The following is a 15,816-nucleotide window of genomic DNA, read 5'->3' on the forward strand; positions in this document are numbered from 1 at the left end:
GTGTGAGGAGCTAAGAACCACTGAAAAAGCTTATAGAAGGCATCATTTGGTATCGTATTCCCCTCTGAGCTTGGTTGGGTCTCAGCAAAGCAGATACCTGGGACTGTATAGGGGTTAAATGTAAAAACGGCTCCGGTTCCGTTATTTTAAGGGTTAAAGCTTTCAAATTTGGTGTGCAATACTTTTAAGGCTTTAAGTTACTGTGGTGAAATTTTGGTGAAATTTGAACAATCCCTTCATACTTTTTCACATATTCAGTAATAAAGTGTGTTCAGTTTGAAATTTAAAGGGACAGTAACGGTTTTATTGTTAAACGTTTTTTGTGCTTTGTTGACAAGTTTAAGCCTGTTTAACATGTCTGAACCATCAGATAACGATGTTCTATATGTATGAAAGCCAATGTCTCCCCATTTAAATATATGTGATATATTTGTGTCATAATGTCCAAACAAAGTAGGGATAATAATGCCATAGATATGATATTGCCCAAGATGATTCCTCTAATGAGGGGAGTAAGCATGGTACTGCATCATCCCCTTCTGTGTCTACACCAGTTTTGCCCACACAAGAGGCCCCTAGTACATCTAGTGCGCCAATACTTATTACCATACAACAATTAATGGCTGTAATGGATAATTCTATTGCATGCATTTTTTTCCAAAATGCCTACTTATCAGAGAAAGCGTGATTGCTCTGTTTTAAACACTGAAGAGCAAGAGGACGCTGATGATATCTGTTCTGACATACCCTCACACCTATCTGAAGGGGCCAGGAGGGAGGTTTTGTCTGAGGGAGAAATTTCAGATTCAGGGAAAATTTCTCAACAAGCAGAACCTGATATTGTAACTTTTAAATTTAAATTTCAACATCTCCACGCACTACTTAAGGAGGTATTATCTACTCTGGATGATTGTGACAATTTGGTCATTCCAGAGAAATTAGGTAAGATGGACAAGTTCCTAGAGGTTCCGGTGCCCCCCGATGTTTTTCCTATACCCAAGTGGGTGGCGGACATAGTAAATAAGGAGTGGGAAAGGCCCGGCATACCTTTTGTCCTCCCCCTATATTTAAGAAATTAGTTCCTATAGTCGACCCCAGAAAGGACTTATAGCATACAGTCCCCAAGGTCGAGGGGGCGGTTTCTACTCTAAACAAACGCACTTCTATTCCTATAGAAGATAGTTGTGCTTTCAAGATCCTATGGATTAAAGGTTAGAGGGTTTGCTTAAAAAGATGTTTGTTCAGCAAGGTTACCTTCTACAACCAATTTCATGCATTGTTCCTGTCACTACAGCTGCGTGTTTCTGGTTCGAAGAACTAGAAAAGTCGCTCAATAAAGAATCTTCGTACGAGGAGGTTTTGGACAGAGTTCAAGCTCTTAAATTGGCTAACTCTTTTTTATTTTAGATGCCGCTTTGCAATTAGCTAGATTAGCGGCGAATAATTCAGGGTTTGCTATCGTGGCGCGCAGAGCGCTTTTGCTTAACATCCCTTTCAAGGGTAAAACACTGTTTGGCCCTGACTTGAAAGAGCTTATTTCAGACATCTCTGGGGGAAAGGGCCACGCCCTTCCTCTGGATAGGTCTTTTAAGGCTAAAAAGAAGCCAAATTTTCGTCCCTTTCGCAGAAACGGACCAGCCTCAAATTCTACACCCTCTAAGCAAGAGGGTAATACTTCTCAAACCAAGCCAGCCTGGAGGCCGATGCAAGGCTGGAACAAGGGTAAGCAGGCCAAGTCACCTGCCACTGCTACCAAAACAGCATGAAGTGTTGGCCCCCGATCTGGGAAGGATCTGGTGGGGGGCAGACTTTCTCTCTTTGCTCAGGCTGGGGCAAGAGATGTTCAGGATCCTTGGGCGCTAGAAATAGTTTCTCAAGGTTATCTCCTGGAATTCAGGGAACTACCCCCAAGGGGAAGGTTCCACGGGTCTCAATTATCTTCGAACAGGCATTCTTACACTGTGTAGAAGACCTGTTAAGCATGGGAGTGATTCATCCTGTTCCATTAGGAGAACAAGGGATGGGTTTTTACTCCAACCTGTTCATAATTCCCAAAAAAGAGGGAACATTCAGACCTATTTTAGATCTCAAGATTCTAAACAAGTTTCTAAGGGTTTCATCATTCAAAATGGACACCATTCGAACGATCCTTCCTACCATCCAGGAAGGTCAATTCATGACCACGGTGGACTTAAAGGATGCGTACCTACGTATTCCTATCCACAAGGAACATTTTCGGTTCCTAAGGTTCGCCTTTCTGGACAAGCATTACCTGTGGCACTTCCATTCGGATTTGCCACTGCTCCAAGGATTTTCACAAGGGTACTAGGGTCCCTTCTAGCGGTGCTAAGACCAAGGGGCATTGCAGTAGTACCTTACTTGGACGACATCCTGATTCACGTGTCGTCTCTGTCAAAAGCAAGGGCTCATACGGACATTGTCCTAGCCTTTCTCAGATCTCACAGGTGGAAAGTGAACATAGAAAAAAGTTCTCTGTCCCCGTCAACAAGAGTTCCCTTCTTGGGAACAATAATAGTTTCCTTAGAAATGAAGGTTTTTCTGACAGAGGCCAGAAAATCAAAACTTCTAAGCTCTTGTCAGGTACTTCATTCTGTTCTTCTTCCTTCCATAGCGCAGTCCATGGAAGTAATAGGGTTGATGGTTGCGGCAATGGACATAGTTCCTTTTGCACAAATTCATCTAAGACCATTGCACCTGGGCATGCTCAGACAGTGGAATGGGGATTATACAGACTTGTCTCCGACGATACAAGTAGATCAAATAACCAGAGATTCACTCCGTTGGTGGCTGACCCTGGACAACCTGTCACAGGGAATGAGCTTCCGCAGACCAGAATAGGTCATTGTCACGACCGACGCCAGTCTGGTGGGCTGGGGCGCGGTCTGGGAACCCCTGAAAACTCAGGGTCTATGGTTTCGGGAAGACTCTCTTCTCCCGATAAACATAATGGAACTGAGAGCGATATTCAATGCTCTCAAGGCTTGGCCTCGACTAGCAAAAGCCAAATTCATAAGGTTTCAATCAGTCATCATGACGACTGTTACATATATCAACCATCAGGGGGTAACAAGGAGTTCCCTGGCGATGGAGGAGCATCCGGGGGAGTGGGAACTCCATCTGGAAATCTTTGCCCAAATAACTCAATTATGGGGCATTCCAGACTTGGTTCTGATGGCCTCTCGTCAGAACTTCATGGTCCCTTGTTACGGGTCCAAATCCAGGGATCCCAAGGCGACTCTATTGGATACAATAGTAGCACCTTGGATCTTCAACCTAGCTTATGTATTCCCACCGTTTCCTCTCATTCCCAGGCTGGTAGCCAGGATCAATCTGGAGAGGGCTTCGGTGACCTTGATAGTTCCTGTGTGGCCACGCAGGACTTGGTATGCAGACCTGGTGAATGTGTCATCGGCTCCACCATGGAAGCTACCTTTGAGACAGGACCTTCTTATTCAGGGTCCATTCGAACATCCGAATCTGGTTTTCCTCCAACTGATTGCTTGGAGTTTGAACGCTTGATTTTATCAAAGCGTGGGTTTTCAGATTCTGTAATAGATACTCTTATTCAGGCTAGAAAGCCTGTAACTAGAAAAATTTACCATAATATATGGAAAAAATATATCTGTTGGTGTGAATCTAAAGGATTCCCATGGAACAAGATAAAAATTCCTAAGATTCTTTCCTTTCTACAAGAAGGTTTGGAGAAAGGATTTTCTGCGAGTTCTCTGAAGGGACAGATCTCTGCTTTATCTGTTTTACTTCACAAAAGGCTGGCAGCTGTGCCAGACGTTTAAGCGTTTGTTCAGGCTCTGGTTAGAATCAAGCCTGTTTACAGACCTTTGACTCTTCCCTGGAGTCTTAATCTAGTTCTTTCAGTTCTTCAAGGGGTTCCGTTTGAACCCTTACATTCCATAGATATTAAGTTATTATCTTGGAAAGTTTTGTTTTAGGTTGCAATTTCTTCCGCTAGAAGAGTTTCTGAGTTATCTGCTCTGCAGTGTTCTCCGCCCTATCTGGTCCATGCAGATAAGGTGGTTTTTACGTACTGAGCCTGGTTTTCTTCCGAAGGTTGTTTCCAACAAAAATATTAACCAGGAGATAGTTGTACCTTCTTTGTGTCCGAATCCAGTTTCATAGAAGGAACGTTTGTTACACAATTTGGACGTTGTCCGTGCTCTAAAATTCTATTTAGATGCTACAAAGGATTTCAGACAAACATCTTCCTTGTTTGTTGTTTATTCTGGTAAAAGGAGAGGTCAAAAAGCTACTTCTACCTCTCTATCTTTTTGGCTTAAAAGCATCATCAGATTGGCTTATGAGACTGCCGGACGGCAGCCTCCTGAAAGAATCACAGCTCATTCCACTAGGGCCGTGGCTTCCACATGGGCCTTTAAGAACGAGGCTTCTGTTGATCAGATATGTAAGGCAGCGACTTGGTCTTCACTGCACACTTTTACCAAATTTTACAAATTTGATACTTTTGCTTCTTCTGAGGCTATTTTTGGGAGAAAGGTTTTGCAAACCGTGGTGCCTTCCATCTAGGTGACCTGATTTGCTCCCTCCCATCATCCGTGTCCTAAAGCTTTGGTATTGGTTCCCACAAGTAAGGATGACGCCGTGGACCGGACACACCTATGTTGGAGAAAACAGAATTTATGTTTACCTGATAAATTACTTTCTCCAACGGTGTGTCCGGTCCACGGCCCGCCCTGGTTTTTTAATCAGGTCTGATGATTTATTTTCTTTAACTACAGTCACCACGGTATCATATGATTTCTCCTATGCAAATATTCCTCCTTTATGTCGGTCGAATGACTGGGGAAGGCGGAGCCTAGGAGGGATCATGTGACCAGCTTTGCTGGGCTCTTTGCCATTTCCTGTTGGGGAAGAGAATATCCCACAAGTAAGGATGACGCCGTGGACCGGACACACCGTTGGAGAAAGTAATTTATCAGGTAAACATAAATTCTGTTTTATGTTTACCTGATAAATTTCTTTCTCCTACTGTGTATCCGGTCCACGGCCCACCCTGGCATTTTGGTCAGTTTTAAATTCATTTTTGTAAACTACAGTCACCACTGCACCCTATGGTTCTCCTTTTTCTCTTAACCGTCGGTCGAATGACTGGGGGGCGGAGCCTGAGGGGAGCTATATGGACAGCTTTGCTGTGTGCTCTCTTTGCCACTTCCTGTAGGGATTGAGAATATCCCACAAGTAAGGATGAAGCCGTGGACCGGATACACCGTAGGAGAAAGAAATTTATCAGGTAAACATAAATTCTGTTTTTATTTGAAACTAAACCTAAGTAGTAGACTCATTTGCTCATTTCTAAACCCTTGAAGATCGCTTCTCATCTGAATGCATTTGACAGTTTTTCACAGCTAGAGGGTGTTAGTTCACCTGTGCCCTATAGATAACATTGCGCTCTCGCCCATGTAGTTACTTATAAAAGGGCACTGATTGGATAAAATGCAAGACTGTCAAAAAAACTGAAATAAGGGCGCAGTCTGCAGAGGCTTAGATACAAGGTAATCACAGAGGTAAAAAATATATTAATATATGTTGATTATGCAAAACTGGGGAATGGGTAATAAAGGGATTATCTATCTTTTTAAACAATAAAAATTCTGGAGTAGACTATCCCTTTTTTCATAAGTTTGAGAAACCTTTTGTATTTGATAATGAGAGAGGATATTGCAGGATTTCGTAAGTTCTTGATTTTCTTCAGCATGGTTTTGGAGAAAGACTTGTATGCTAGTTTTTCCTACTGGACACTTTCTACTCCTGTCTATTCGATATGACAGGACGTTGTATAGATTCCTGATGGTCAGACTTTCTCATAGTTTCTAATAATAATTTAGCCTGTTATTGTCCAGTTACTCATCAGAGTCCTTAATTTGGTGGTTACAGGACAGATAGAACAGAATATGTTCTATATTTCAGGAAGTGAACTAAACCTCCTGATGATATTCTACATTAAAATGAAGTCTGTTTATAAAGTCAACCAGTTACTTCTACTGAAGTCTGAGGTGTAAATTTATGAAACTGCATCCATTTTTTAGCCTAGGCAGAGCAGGCTCACAAGAGTGAGCCTGCAGGCACATGTTTACGAAACAGAAACTGCTTCTCTTGCCTCTCCGCCAACACAGAGGTGGCGAGATCAATCACCCTGAGACTGGTGAGATCAATCACCCTGAGACTCATTAGGTGTGATTTGGCATGTTTTGCTCTTGTGCAGTTGGTTGCAGAGGGTGACATTGCACAATAAACCTCTTGTGCAATGTGAAATTTGCCATGCAGTGCAACATCGCAAGGGGTGATTGCAGGTGGACAAAGTTTACTCTACTTGCAAACCTGTTCTCCTGCAATGATGATACATTTTGCCCATAGCCTGGGTTTTGCAGGTGTACAAACCTATCCATTTGAACCCATGCATGGGTTTTAACTTGGAAGGTCCTCTTCCTTTTAGCCTTTGTCAGCTAGGAAGGTGTCTAAGCTTCTGCTTTGTCTTGCAGGTTCCTGCACGTGTTTCCTTTACCCAAGCATGCTTTCTAAGGATACTATTGATAATGAAAACTGGTCCTTCCTTCTGCCGGTTCCTAAAAGCTAAGGAACGACTTCTCAAACTCTTGTCTGCTTCTATATTTTTGGGCTTTGTCTGCCTTGTTTGTCCATTTTCTGCACTTCACAAGGGTCACTAAAGGGTCTTGGCTGTTGTTTTTTTCTTATACTGAGTTGTGGAAAAGTCTTAAACTGGTTACTGCTCCTTCCAATGGGACAGTTTCTTCTTAATTCAGACCTTCTGTGAAAACCAAATGCAATTCTAATTTCTCCAACATTGGTGTGTCCGGTCCACGGCGTCATCCATTACTTGTGGGAAATATTCTCCCCCACAGGGAATGGCAAGGAGAGCACACAGCAAGAGCTGTCCATATAGCTCCCCCTCTGGCTCCGCCCCCCAGTCATTCTCCTTGCCGCTCTGAACAAGTAGCATCTCCACGGGGATGGTGAGGAGTTTGTGGTGTTAGTTGTAGTTTTTTATTCTTCTATCAAGAGTTTGTTATTTTAAAATAGTGCTGGCTTGTACTATTTACTCTACAACAGAAAAGTGATGAAGATTTCTGTTTAAGAGGGCTATGATTTTAGCACAAGTAACTAAAATCCATTTCTGTTACCACGCAGGACTGTTGAAACCAGAGAACTTCAGTTGGGGGTAACAGCTTGCAGACTCATCTGCTTCAGGTATGACTAGTCTCCTTCTAACAACACAGGCTAATGCTAGATGACAGTCATTTTTCCCCTCAGGGAAAACGGTAAGCCATTTTTCTTTCACCTCAGCAAAAAAGATAACAGGCTTCCCCTTTTTGATTTTTATGCTGGTAGACACTGTCAGGGGCCAAATCGATTGTTTTTTATTACAATATGATGGCAATTGAAATGTTTTATAAGCTCATATACACTTGGGGACGTTTTTTATTGATCTGGCTTGCTTTAGACACCTAAATCTAGTCAGGAAGGCCCCTTCACTCTAGTGTACTGAGGGAGGAGGCCTCATTTTGGCACTTCAGTTAATTTCAAGGCAGTGCATGCAGTTCCATGTGAGAGGGTCCTGTGGCTCAGAAAGTGACTCCAGAAGGCTTATTTCTGTGGATGATTGACCCCTAAGAAAGGTAAAAGCTGCAGCAATGCTGTAAGCAGGGATTGTGGTGTATAAAAACGGTTAAATCCAACAATTAGCTCCGGTATTTGCTCCATATTTGCTGTGCAATACTTTCTAAGCATTAAGACACTGGGGTCCAAATTTCAGAAAAATCGGATATTGCCTTCATAGTTTTTTGAACATTCAGAAATAAAGTGTGTCATTTTATTATTTAAAGAGACAGTAACGTTTTTGTTTAAAATCGTTTTTATTGCATTGTTTGCCTGCCTAAATCTGTTTAACATGTCTGTGCCATCAGATAACCTATGTTCTGTGTGTGTAGAGACAAATGTGATTCCCCCTTCAAGTGTTTGTGATAATTGTGCCATAGCGTCCAAACAAAATGAGGACAGCTCTGTTACATTTCATAATGTTGCCCAAGATGATTTATCTAATGAAGGTAGTGGGGATAGTTCTACATCCTCTCCTTCTGTGTCTACACCAGCTTTGCCCGCGCAGGCGACACCTAGCGCGCCAGTGCTTATTTCTATGCAACAGTTAACAGCAGTAGTGGATAATTCTATAGCAAATCTTTTATCCAAACTGCCAGCATTTCAGAGAAAGCGTGATTGTTCAGCTTTAAATACAGATAAAAGGGATGAACAATCAGACGCTGACGATGCTTTATCTATTTTACCCTCACATCAATCGGAATTGGCTGCGAGGGAAGGGCTGTCTGAGGGTGAAATTTCAGACTCAGGAAAAATTTCTCAACAGGCAGAACCTGATATAGTAGCATTTAAGTTTAAGCTAGAACATCTCCGCGCTTTGCTAAAGGAGGTATTAGCTACTCTGGATGACTGTGATTCTATGGTAGTACCAGAGAAGTTGTGCAAATTGGACAAATTTTTAGAGGTCCCAGTGCACGACAACGCTTTTCCAATACCCAAAAGGGTAGCGAACATAGTGGAAAAGGAGTGGGAGAAGCCAGGTGTACCCTTTGCCCCACCTCCTATATTTAAGAAAATGTTTCCCATAGTAGACCCTAGAAGGGACGCATGGCAGACTGTCCCGAAGGTTGAGGGAGCTGTTTCAACACTAGCGAAGCGCACCACTATTCCTATAGAGGACAACTGCGCTTTCAAAGATCCTATGGATAAAAAATTGGAAGGATTGCTTAAAAAGATTTTTGTTCAGCAAGGGTTCATCCTTCAACCAGCTACGTGTGTTATTACTGTCACGTCAGTGGCATCCTTTTGGTTCAAGGAACTAGAAAGGTCGCTCCAGAAAGAGACTTCCTATGAAGAAGTCATGGACAGAATTCCCTCATTAAAATTAGCTAATTCCTTTATATTGGATGCCGCCTTTCAAATAACGAAATTGGCGACGAAAAACTCAGGTTTTGCTATAGTAGCGCGGAGGGCGCTTTGGCTGAAATCCTGGTCGGCAGATGTGTCGTCCAAGACTAAGTTACTTAATATTCCTTTCAAGGGTAAGACCCTTTTTGGGCCGGAATTGAAGGAAATTATTTCAGACATCACTGGGGGTAAGGGCCATGCCCTCCCACAGGATAGGCCTTTTAAGGCTAACAACAAGTCTAATTTTCGTTCCTTTCGCAATTTCAGGAACGGACCGGCTAATAACTCCACTGCCGCTAGACAAGAAGGTAACGCGGCCCAGCCCAAACCCGCTTGGAAGCCCATGCAAGGCTGGAACAAGGGTAAACAGACCAAGAAACCTGCTGCTGCTACCAAGACAGCATGAAGGGGTTGCCCCGATCCGGGACCGGATCTGGTAGGGGCAGACTATCTCTCTTCGCTCAGGCTTGGGCAAGAGATGTTCCGGATCCCTGGGCACTAGAGATAGTCTCCAAGGGATACCTGCTAGAGTTCAAGGGACTTCCTCCAATGGGAAGGTTCCACCTGTCTCGCTTATCTTCAGACCAGATAAAGAAACAGGCATTCTTACATTGTGTAAGAGACCTATCAAAGATGGGAGTGATAAACCCAGTCCCCTCCGGGGAACAAGGTCTAGGTTTTTACTCAAACCTGTTTGTGGTTCCCAAAAAAGAGGGAACTTTCAGGCCAATTCTGGATTTAAAGATATTAAACAAGTTCCTCAGTGTTCCATCCTTCAAAATGGAAACCATTCGGACAATCTTGCCGACAATCCAGCCTGGTCAAATTTGACTACCGTGGATCTAAAGGATGCGTATCTGCATATTCCAATCCACAAAACTCATCAGTTCCTGAGGTTCGCCTTTCTGGACAAACATTACCAGTTCGTGGCTCTTCCATTCGGTTTAGCCACCGCTCCCAGAATTTTCACAAAGGTGCTAGGGTCCCTTCTAGCGGTCCTAAGGCCGAGGGGTATCGCTGTAGCACCTTATCTAGACGACATCCTAATCCAAGCGTCGTCTCTTTCCAAAGCAAGGGCTCACACAGACATTGTGTTGGCTTTTCTCAGATCTCACGGGTGGAAGGTGAACATAGAAAAGAGTTCACTGTCACCGTCCACAAGGGTTCCTTTTCTGGGAACAATAATAGATTCTGTGGAAATGAAGATCTTCCTGACAGAAGTCAGAAAGCTAAAGCTTCTAAACGTTTGTCGAGTTCTTCATTCTATTCCTCAACCCTCCATAGCTCAGTGCATGGAAGTAATAGGACTAATGGTCGCAGCAATGGACGTGGTTCCTTTTGCTCGAATTCATCTAAGACCATTACAGCTGTGCATGCTCAATCAGTGGAATGGGGACTATACAGACTTGTCTCCCCAAATTCAAGTAGACCAGGTAACCAGGGACTCACTTCTCTGGTGGTTGACCCAGGATCACCTGTCTCAGGGAATGAGTTTCCGCAGACCAGAGTGGGTCATCGTCACGACCGACGCCAGCCTCTTGGGGTTGGGCGCGTTCTGGGACTCCCTGAAAGCTCAGGGCCTATGGTCTCGGGAAGAGTCGCTTCTCCCGATAAACATTTTGGAACTAAGAGCAATATTCCATGCGCTCCTGGCTTGGCCTCAGCTAGCGGAAGCCAGGTTCATAAGATTTCAGTCGGACAACATAACGACTGTTGCGTTCATCAATCATCAGGGGGGAACAAAGAGTTCCCTAGCGATGAAGGAAGAAACCAAGATTATCCAATGGGCAGAGAATCACTCCTGCCATCTATCTGCTATTCACATCCCAGGAGTAGACAACTGGGAGGCGGACTATTTGAGTCGTCAGACTTTCCATCCGGGGGAGTGGGAACTCCACCCGGAGGTCTTTGCTCAGTTAACCCAATTATGGGGCATTCCAGACATGGATCTAATGGCGTCCCGTCAGAACTTCAAGATTCCTTGCTACGGGTCCAGATCCAGGGATCCCAAGGCGACTCTAGTGGATGCATTAGTGGCGCCTTGGTCGTTCAACCTAGCGTATGTGTTTCCACCGTTTCCTCTCCTTCCCAGGCTCATAGCCAGGATCAAACAGGAGAAGGCCTCGGTGATTCTGATAGCTCCTGCGTGGCCACGCAGGACTTGGTATGCAGACCTGGTGAATATGTCATCGGCTCCACCATGGAAGCTACCTTTTGAGACAGGATCTTCTAGTACAAGGTCCATTCGAACATCCAAATCTAGTTTCTCTGCAGCTGACTGCTTGGAAATTGAACGCTTGATTTTATCCAAGCGTGGGTTTTCGAATTCTGTGATAGATACTCTGGTCCAAGCCAGAAAACCTGTGACTAGAAAGATTTACCATAAAATATGGAAAAAATATATCTGCTGGTGTGAATCCAAGGGATTCTCCTGGAGTAAGATTAAAATTCCAAAGATTCTCTCCTTTCTCCAAGAAGGTTTGGATAAAGGGTTGTCAGCTAGTTCTCTAAAAGGACAGATTTCTGCTTTATCTGTCTTGTTACACAAACGACTGGCAGCTGTGCCAGATGTACAAGCTTTTGTTCAGGCTTTGGATAGAATCAAGCCTGTTTACAAACCCATGACTCCTCCTTGGAGTCTAAATTTAGTTCTTTCAGTTCTTCAAGGGGTTCCGTTTGAACCTTTACATTCCATAGATATTAAGTTATTATCTTGGAAAGTTCTGTTTTTGGTTGCTATTTCTTCTGCTAGAAGAGTTTCTGAATTATCTGCTTTGCAATGTAATCCACCCTATCTGGTTTTCCATTCAGATAAGGTTGTTTTGCGTACTAAGCCTGGTTTTCTTCCAAAGGTTGTTTCCAACAAGAATATTAACCAGGAAATAGTTGTTCCTTCTCTGTGTCCGAATCCAGTTTCAAAGAAGGAACGTTTATTAGACAATTTAGATGTTGTTCGTGATTTAAAGTTCTACTTAGAAGCAATAAAAGATTTTAGACAAATCTCATCTTTGTTTGTCGTTTACTCTGGTAAGAGGAGAGGTCAAAAAGCTACTGCTACCTCTCTCTCTTTCTGGCTGAAAAGCATTATCCGATTGGCTTATGAGACTGCCGGACGGCAACCTCCTGACCGAATCACAGCTCACTCTACTAGGGCTGTGGCTTCCACTTGGGCCTACAAGAACGAGGCTTCTGTTGATCAGATATGTAAGGCAGCGACTTGGTCCTCTCTGCACACTTTTGCCAAATTCTATAAATTTGATACTTATGCTTCTTCGGAGGCTATTTTTGGGAGAAAGGTTTTGCAAGCCGTGGTGCCTTCCATTTAGGTAACCTGATTTGCTCCCCCCCTTCATCCGAGTCCTAAAGCTTTGGTATTGGTTCCCACAAGTAATGGATGACGCCGTGGACCGGACACACCAATGTTGGAGAAAACAGAATTTATGCTTACCTGATAAATTACTTTCTCCAACGGTGTGTCCGGTCCACGGCCCGCCCTGGTTTCCTAATCAGGTTGAAATTTTTTTTCTTTATACACTACAGTCACCACGGCACCCTATAGTTTCTCCTTTTTCTCCTAACCGTCGGTCGAATTACTGGGGGGCGGAGCCAGAGGGGGAGCTATATGGACAGCTCTTGCTGTGTGCTCTCCTTGCCTTTCCCTGTGGGGGAGAATATTTCCCACAAGTAATGGATGACGCCGTGGACCGGACACACCGTTGGAGAAAGTAATTTATCAGGTAAGCATAAATTCTGTTTTCCAATTCGGGAAAGGTCTGTGGGTTGCTGTGCCTGTTGGCTGCCATCTGTTTAATCCCCCCTTGTTTTATATTAGTCTTATGGACTCCGCTGCTTAGGTTTGAAACACTACAAGTAATGATCTCATGGACTCTCACCATCTTATAAAACAAAACAAAATGTTTGCTTGCCTATACTTGGACATATGTATGACTGAGGGATTAAAACTCTGAAATGTAGGGGGCGGTTTGCCGCCTCCTAGTGGACTGTATTATAATGGCACATGTAGTAATCTTGTGGACTCAAACCCTCATGAAATAAATTAATTTACCAAGTAAGCATACATTTTATTCCCCAAACTTTAGAAACAATGATATTAAACATGTGGATAAACCTACTAGGCATCACTTTTTTTTTTTTTTTAAATTATATGTTGGAAGAATAGTAAAAATACATTTAATTATTTTCTGCCAGTAAACATTTTTACATCATTTTGTTAGGACGTCAAAATATTTTTATAGAAACGTTAGTTTAAAAAGAAAATACATTTTCTTAAAGGGACACTGAACCCAATTTTTTTCTTTCATGATTCAGATAGAGCATGCAATTTTAAGCCACTTTCTAATTTATTCCTTTTATCAATTTTTCTTCGTTCTCTTGCTATCTTTATTTTAAAAAGAAGACATCTAAGCTTTTTTTTTATTCAGAACTATGGACAGCACTTTTTTATTGGTGGATGAGTTTATCCACCAATCACAAGAACAACCCAGGTTGATCACCAAAAATGGGCCGGCATCTAAACTTTCTTGCATTTCAAATAAAGATTCCAAGAGAATTAAGAAAATTTGATAATAGGAGTAAATTAGAAAGTTTAGAAAGTGGGACTTCCACAATAAGAAATTCCTAAAAGTCTAGGTAAATCCAGCACAACTGTAAACTTGAATAAATACACAAAAGCCTATATGTCAAAAACGATATAAATATTTATTAAATTAAATTAACTGTATGCACAAAACACACATGCACATTCATACAGTGGATCCCGCACAAAAAAGTGGTATAAAGTACTGGCCAAAAATTATCTGGTGCACCAGGGAAAATAGACAAAAGGTAGTCCATTTAAGAATTGCAAATATTTTTGCAAATATTTTGTAATCCAACAGGTGCAGCGTTAATGCAAAAAGAATGCAGTTATACAGTCCCCGGTGTATAGAGACCAGTCACTTCAGACTTTAACCCCAAATGTTACTGTGTGAAGTAGTACGTTAAAGGCATAGCATAGGAGGAGCAGTGAACACTGCCTTTTACAGCAGATTCCCTGCTCATCCTGACTTACCCCTGAGGTTTGGACGCTTTGAGAGTGAAGCAGCTAGGAGGAGCGATCGCGTGAATAAATACAGGTAGAATATGTGATATGCATTTGTGCACTGAATACTATTGCTTGAAGAGGAAACAGCACCTGTGAATAAAGACGCGAGTGTTCACTGCTCCTCCTATGCTATGCCTTTAACGTACTACTTCACACAGTAACATTTGGGGTTAAAGTCTGAAGTGACTGGTCTCTATATACCGGGGACTGTATAACTGCATTCTTTTTGCATTAACGCTGCACCTGTTGGATTACAAAATATTTGCAAAAATATTTGCCATTCTTAAATGGACTACCTTTTGTCTATTTTCCCTGGTGCACCAGATAATAATTTTTGGCCAGTACTTTATACCACTTTTTTGTGCGTGATCCACTGTATGAATGTGCATGTGTGTTTTGTGCATACAGTTAATTTAATTTAATAAATATTTATATCGTTTTTGACATAGAGGCTTTTGTGTATTTATTCAAGTTTACAGTTGTGCTGGATTTACCTAGACTTTTGGGAATTTCTTATTGTGGAAGTCCCACTTTCTTTTCTATGTTGTTTCATATGTACTCTTCTAGGAAGCACCTGTTCTTAAGTGATTCAATTTATTAACCCAGTAGTGTGCAACTCTTTTTCTGTTTCTTTTTGTCTACTAAATTAGAAAGTTGCTTAAAATGTCATGCTCTATCTGAATCACGAAAGAAAAAATTTGGGTACCGTGTCCCTTTAACATATCAATGAAAGCATTGGATTTGGATTACATTTTTTAAACAAACGTAATTTTTAAAATTGTATAGCCACTTTAAAATATAAGATTCTAATTCTAGGCTTACTGTGTTTTAGGGCTGCTGAAGAGGCATTTGTGAGTGATGTGGAAGAAACGACACCAGGTACAGAATGGGAGCGTGTAGCACGCCTTTGTGACTTTAACCCCAAGTCAAGCAAACAAGCAAAAGATGTGTCCCGTATGCGCTCCATCTTGATTTCACTCAAGCAGGCTCCTCTGGTTCACTGAAGAAAAAGCACAACCGAAACACGACACTTCAAATATTTTAATCTTTACTCAGAGAAGCTATGTTTGAGAAACTTGTTTTACTTTTCCCTTTCAGGACCAAACCTCCCATTGTATTTGACATTGATCATTGTATGTAATTCTCATTCTGATTCCATTTGCTGTTCCTCTTTTGTACTTCTAAACAAGACTCGAGAGGGAACCTACTACAACCGTAGTCTTCTCACAAGCGTGCATTCGTGTTAATATCCAATTGTCATTGGTCTTTTGATTTGTGCTAAAGTGTGATAGTAATATTAAAGGTCTTTAAAGAATAAGAGTTTACTGTAAAGCCATTGTTTTTAAGTATTAATGTCCGTTTCACTTACAGGTGCAAAATTGTTTGGAGGGAATTATTAACTTTAAAGGGATGTTAAACACTAAATAAATGCTAGATAGAATGATGCTTTCAAAGAAAAGATTAGTCTGAGAATAACATGTAGATGTATTTTTTTGTTTTTGTTTCATTAGCTGTTTATTGTCAAAATAAGTAACATTTTAGTGTCTATAAAACAATGGGAACTGTCATGTTGTAACTTAGGTTACCTTCTCTACTGTGGCCAATTAGGGGCAGTTATAAATAGGTCACTAGAGTTTGCAGCCAATGGTGCTGTGGAATATAACAGTGTTCTGCACTTTACTTCTATCAAGAAC

The 15,816-nt window shown here is 42.0% G+C and overlaps 1 protein-coding gene across 2 annotated transcripts in view; it reads left to right on the top strand.

The window, feature by feature from the left end:
* Nucleotides 1-15,454, top strand: part of LOC128649455 (clathrin light chain A) — a 125,584-nt gene extending 110,130 nt beyond the window's left edge. For both annotated transcript variants that reach the window (XM_053702732.1, XM_053702733.1), the window contains one exon: nt 14,955-15,454. In XM_053702732.1, coding sequence (XP_053558707.1) covers nt 14,955-15,126 — 172 coding nt within the window. In that variant the 3' untranslated portion in view covers nt 15,127-15,454. The remainder of the gene's footprint in view (nt 1-14,954) is intronic.
* Nucleotides 15,455-15,816: the final 362 nt, after the last annotated feature.

This window comes from Bombina bombina, chromosome 2, assembly GCF_027579735.1.
Source record: "Bombina bombina isolate aBomBom1 chromosome 2, aBomBom1.pri, whole genome shotgun sequence".
Classification (NCBI taxonomy): domain Eukaryota; kingdom Metazoa; phylum Chordata; class Amphibia; order Anura; family Bombinatoridae; genus Bombina; species Bombina bombina.